The sequence below is a fragment of the Xyrauchen texanus genome, chromosome 21 (assembly GCF_025860055.1).
Source record: "Xyrauchen texanus isolate HMW12.3.18 chromosome 21, RBS_HiC_50CHRs, whole genome shotgun sequence".
Lineage (NCBI taxonomy): Eukaryota > Metazoa > Chordata > Actinopteri > Cypriniformes > Catostomidae > Xyrauchen > Xyrauchen texanus.
The window spans coordinates 22734797-22740869 of NC_068296.1; the positions used below are offsets into that span (position 1 = coordinate 22734797).

General features: G+C 38.2%; 1 protein-coding gene across 2 annotated transcripts in view; it reads right to left on the minus strand.

Moving 5' to 3' along the window:
* LOC127661884 (SKI family transcriptional corepressor 1 homolog-B) overlaps window positions 1–5847 on the minus strand; it is a 6774-nt gene extending 927 nt beyond the window's left edge. For both annotated transcript variants that reach the window (XM_052152836.1, XM_052152835.1), the window contains exons 1-7: window positions 5720–5847; window positions 3267–5028; window positions 2601–2697; window positions 2391–2501; window positions 2235–2309; window positions 1605–1679; window positions 380–454 (exon numbers count right to left, since the gene is read on the minus strand). In XM_052152836.1, coding sequence (XP_052008796.1) covers window positions 380–454; window positions 1605–1679; window positions 2235–2309; window positions 2391–2501; window positions 2601–2697; window positions 3267–5018 — 2185 coding nt within the window. In that variant the 5' untranslated portion in view covers window positions 5019–5028; window positions 5720–5847. The remainder of the gene's footprint in view (window positions 1–379; window positions 455–1604; window positions 1680–2234; window positions 2310–2390; window positions 2502–2600; window positions 2698–3266; window positions 5029–5719) is intronic.
* Window positions 5848–6073: the final 226 nt, after the last annotated feature.

The following is a 6073-nucleotide window of genomic DNA, read 5'->3' on the forward strand; positions in this document are numbered from 1 at the left end:
CTGCTGAATAGCATAACGAGTCTTTCTCTCATGGTCCAACTCACTGCACAAAGTGTCTGAGCAGGACAGACAAAGGTATCTCAGGTGTGAAAGGCAAATTTTTCTTCTCCTCTACACATTTCAAAACTGGTTAAATTTTGCGAATGGGCTCTTGTGGCATCCAAGTCCACTTCAGAAGCTGACAAACTAACCAATACTACGCAACTCTCTTATGCAGCAGAAAATATTTATTGGTGTGCACCTAAAGGTAAATGGCATATAAAAATCATAAAGACAGAACAAAATCTATTTTGAACTTGTATTTTTTCCCAGTAAGGACTACAGAAGTTTTAAAAGGTTGTGATCAGTTCTAAAAGATAGTAGGACTTTGAACGCTTACCTCGAACAATCTGGAGTTGCTGCACCATTTCCTCCCTGTATGAGAGCTCCCTTTTCATTTGGTCTTGAAAACTGTCTAAGAAAAATACGTGAAGTAAATACAATATTAGAAATGAGTGTTAAGGGCTCTTCCAGCTATAAAGATCCAGTTTCATGTATATTTGTACATTTACTTTGTGCATCTTAGATTAAAGAAATCTAACTCTATAATGCTATATACTGTATATATATATATATATATATATATATATATATATATATATATATATATATATATATGTTTACAACATTCAATTTACTTATTCAGTGCTTTGCAAAAAATATTCATATTCATTACAAATTCTCTAATTTGGGTGATTTATTAACTATACATTTAAGTTCAAAGTTTAGAGTTATTTAAATGTGACACTGTTTTATGTTATAAAATATTCTTAGTAAAAATAAACTATGTTGCTTGCAGTATTCAGTTCCCTGTGTTTTAATATTTTCACAGCCAACTTTGCAGTCATGACATCATGTGGTAAAGCATTGCACAAAAAAAGAACCCTTTTTCAGTCACAGCAATGTTAATTTCACTTGCTAAACTTTTCCCTAAGCTTCAGTATTTTGGTTTTGTTGTAATACATACCTTTTTTAAGAGGTGTGGGTAGTGTTACACTTGTGTTACACATAACACATAATTTTGTCCAAAGAGTTCTGTCTCAATTGCTAAAAATCTTTCACACGGTCATGAATTTTAGCAAACTCACATGCATCAGGGCTCTTGTTATGGTTGACTGGTGCACCTCAACTCTATTCTCAGCTATGAAACCAAAAATTATTGTTGGACTCTTTATGATATTCAGGTAAAATTAAATTATAATGCATTATTGAATACAGAATTTTGAATACAGAATATATTCAAAAACACATTAAACCGTTTGTATGTTTGTTTAGAATATTTTAGAACATGACACAATGTTACAAAATCAACTTCCAGTTCATATGAATAGACATGTCACGGAGAAGTTCATTTTCATTCAGGACCATTTAGCTTGACTTAGACTACACTGCAATTTGCTTTTGTAAAACATAAAAGGATCTATTTTAATTAACTTTAATGTAAATGACCTCAGCAAAATCAGAGAATGGGTTAATGTGCTGATATTTTTGCAAGGCACTGTGTATGTTTTGAAAATATTTTAGAATATAACTATATTACAAGAATACAAATATAAACACCCTACCTTTTAGATTCTGGAACTCGCGCTCCAACTTTTTTCTAAGCTCAACTTGTTCCACAAGTTGTTTCTGCAATTCCTCTATTGAAATAAATAAACAGGAGGATTATCATCAAAATGTTTAATAATGACTCTGAATTACAGAAATCTCTCCTTTGCCACAACAGGCAATATGGTTATGTCTTCCTTTAGTAAACTCTATGCTCTGTCATGGAAGCCATAGGTTCCATAAATAATACAACAAATCAACGCAAAACTGTTTTGTAACCATTTTCTTTTCTGTATTTGTCTAGCCTATATGTATTCTGTGGTAATGCACTCTAGCAGCATATAGATATACGACTTAAAAATATAATTGTTTTATTTTATTATGTGATTTTTAATAGCGTAGGCCTATGGACTATACATTTTAGACTTTAAATTGAGCTCCATAATCAAGATTGTAGATCAGATATAACTGCACACAGCCCATGTTAATTAGCAATCTTGTTCAATTTAAATCCAATGAGGATCTGCGATGTTTTCTGCTCGTTGTAATTAACAACAACAATAATCGTTTCACAAAAAAGAAAAAAAATCACTTTTTACAAGTTGAGATTTGTACATTTTTATTGAATTAAAAAAATAAATAAATACCTTTGGCCATGTTCCCTATGTCCCGCTCAATCAAGCATATCCTGCTGCCAGCGTTTTTTCGCATTGCTTCCTCATCTGCACACATAACAAATACAGAATGAAGAAAATCTGCAAATTATTTGGAATTGCGGGCAATGTGGATTAAACGGGATTTACCATCATTGTGTTCCTTCAGGCGATCATCGGGGACGTTCGTTTGGTCCTGATGAGCTTTGGGTTCCATCTCCTCCACTGTCGACGAAGGCTCTTCTTCATGCACGTCTTTAACTACAGGCAAATAAATGGTTAAGAATACACTATAGGCTATATATATATATAGGCCTATATATAAAGTAAGGAAATACACATGAATGAAAATAAGTCTACCATTCGTCTCCATCGGGTCGCGTTGGTAAGTTGTAGTTGATCCAAAATAAGAGGTGCTCATTTGATGCACGTGCTCGTCTCTTTCACGCGCATACACCTGTAAATTCAAGTTGACAATTATTTGCAATTATTTCTATTTTATATTTATATTATATATATATATATATATATATATATATATATATATATATATATATATATATATAAACCCTCACGAGGCTCTAGAGGGTATATTTGAATGTGATTACTACATCCAGGTGTGGAATATAGGCCTACGATATTAAAATCAAATTAGGCTACATCTTCAAAGAATTAAGATTATTAGGCCCTACTCACAACAATTTCGCTGAATTAATTAGCAAATTTTAAAAGTAACGCGACACTTATCTCCAAAATCTGGGTACATTCCCAACATTTAATAGTTGCAATAAATTAACAGAAATTAGCAGAATCTAAATTAGTTTGAAATTGATGTTTATATATATATATATAATTTTATTTTGTTTACAAAATAAATCGAAAACATTGACTTAGTATTAGGATAAGACTGCTAGGTGACAGGTGTGGTGATTACATTTCCCGTTTCTGTTAACTTAAATTTTTTTGGCTATAACTGCCAATATTTGAGGATATCAAAAGGGGAATTACGCGTGGCGGTGTACTCACTTCAAAGCGCGTCGTGTGTTTATTGCTTTCAAATGACTGGCCGTGGCTCTCCAAGTCTGAACGCCGCGTTTCACTTGAATTCACCGTATGTAGATCACTCATAGTGTGTATTTGGCTGTTTTCTTGCTCTTGGACTTTACCCCCCTCACTCTGCGCCACGGTCGACCCGGGGGGACTCCGCCGGTCATCCACAGACAGCTGCAGACATTCGTCATCTTCGTGTACCTTATGTGACTCCACATCCACATCCGGATCATCTACGCTGTCAACATCAGGAGAAACAGACCTATAACTAGAACTTTCACTCAAGAAATCTGGTGACAGATAGCCAGATCTGGGAGCAGAATATGGACCCCTGTTGCCATATAGTTTTGCGATGCTCTCAACATCTTTAACAACTGGTCTGAATGCTGATATGTAGCTTATTTTTCTCGGAGTAGCTGGCATCCCTTCTGTTGACCTACTCTCGTCTCCGGATTTATCCTCTTCATTCCGGGCAGATTGAGTGCTGGAGCAGCGTTCATTATCAATCAGACTGTCTTTGGGAGTACTCGTGCTTCGGTCACTTTGCTCAGACACGTCTAGATCACTATGTCTGGTGCATAACACGTCAGATGGAGGCTTAGGTTGGGCATGGTGGTATGTTGGCATGGCCAGGCTGCCTGTTGTGGGCCAAAACACCGGAAAGGAGGGATATGCACTGTCCTTAGCGCTCGGCCAGAACACACCTGACAGGTTTGTTTTGTTGGGCTCACCCATCACCACACCGTCATCTTTCTTTTGACACAATCCAAACGCTGGAAAACCATATGGATGTGGAAAGAGTGGTGGTGGGATTTTCTGTAACATCCCAAAACTTTTGCTGGGCACTGGAATGACGGGGTAACTGCGTAAGCTACTCGGCATGGTTACGGCCCTCCTGTCATCCTCACAGCGGAGAGTTTTGTGGGGCACCTCAGATGATTCCCCCTGGTGCTGACCTCCTGGTCCTTGTGTACGCAGCGGGGATGAACTACCAGACCTGCCGACCGGCAGCGTCCTCTTGCGGCTGCCACCGTTAAACATTGCTTTTACGTCTTCCCAAGCATGGGCCACGTCATCCGGTGAGTTTTTATCGCTCAGTTTTAAGTGTCTCCTCCACGAGTTGAAGTTCGCAGCGTCGGGTTGTGTGTATTTGGACTCCGGCGTGCGATGAGAGTGAAATATGAACTTATTTGGAGAGAAATACATGTTGCAGAAGGAACATTTAATGCATTTCGCTCTTGAGCTATTGTACCTGGCTGGGATGAAATTGCCCCGGCTGCCCCAGGCGCATTCATGTGATACATCAAAAGCGAAATTTTCTGGTAATTTCGGAGGGCTGTGAGCGCCGAGGAACGACTTGCAGAGTCTCTCGGCCTCTCGCTTCGTAATCATTCCGCAGCGTCTCGAGGAAATGGGCATTGCCCCCGCGCGCCTGAGAATTTCCAACTGGACCGGAGTGCACTGCACACAGGTGATGCCCAGGGCCACACGTCGGTTGTGGATTTCGTTATAGCTGTAGTTCTTCAAAAGAGTGTTGGATATTTGGGCTAGGCAAAGTCTCTCTTGGCCGTCTATCACTAGTGAAACGATTGGTATTCCGTATAAAGACGTCTCACTGACTTGGTTCGGCTTCAGTGTTGGGCCAGTGTAAGACTGCAGGTCCTGTTTAGAGTTCGGCGAACAGCTGGCGTCTCTTCCAGCCGGCAGTTGATTTGGGATAGATTCCATTCCTGGAAATCTGAGAAGAAGGTTACAAAGAATATTTTAGGGACACTATTGTAAATCGACGAAAATTATTGTCTTAATTAGGGTAACACATTTTTTTTATTGAGAACGAAAAACACAATAAAAATAATAATAATGCAAATAATCGAATTATAGGCTAATATCAAGAAGTAGCTAACACTCAAAATGGTTACTACGCCAGGTTTCAATTTTTTAAATTATCTGCCAAATATTTTTGTAACCATACCGAGATACCCTAATGTTGTTATCGGTTTTGACTTCGACGTCCCATTTGCCTCGAATTATTATTAGTTGAAGTTAGCCAATTATGGATGGGTTTTTACGTCTTTGATAGCCAATATTAATAATAAAATAAATAAATAAATAAAACGAACTATAATTAAAATAGCCTACATATTTTCATCATAACCCCCTTTTCTATTTTCCATGTTTTCCAATTAAACTTTTCGGAATTCTACAACGGAATTGCGCACTTTTCTCATTTTGACCACACTCTGCACAAATAAGTTAAATAAGAATTTACTTATGAAAAGCTACGTATGTTTTAAGTTCAAAATAATGCGATATCATGCTATATTAAGGACGCTTTTGGACAAGCGTTTGGTTATTTAACTACGCAGTTCTTCGCGACTGTTTCGTCTCTCTCTGAACAATTATTAGAAACAATAATTTACAAATCTTACCTTTTTTTTATAGATGAACGCGAAGTGCCTTTTATGAGTTGATGAAAAACGCGAATTGGAGACCGTTGAGTGCTTTGGATAAACGCTTTCTATCCGTGCGTTCAGGTTACCAGACGCCTTGGATTCCCGTCGATCTGGTATGAAATGTCCACGAGCGTTTGTTTCGGGTTTTGCTATCAGGTCTATTAGAGCGGGTGGACCAGCATTCTACTCGGCTCTCCCGCGACTAGTGTTGAGGTGCGCGCGGAGGGTGACCACATGCTAGTGCGGACCTCAACGACACAACCACTGAAGACATTCGACAGCGTTCAACTGACAGCTAAACTAATGGCGAGGCACTCCCACTTAGCGCCA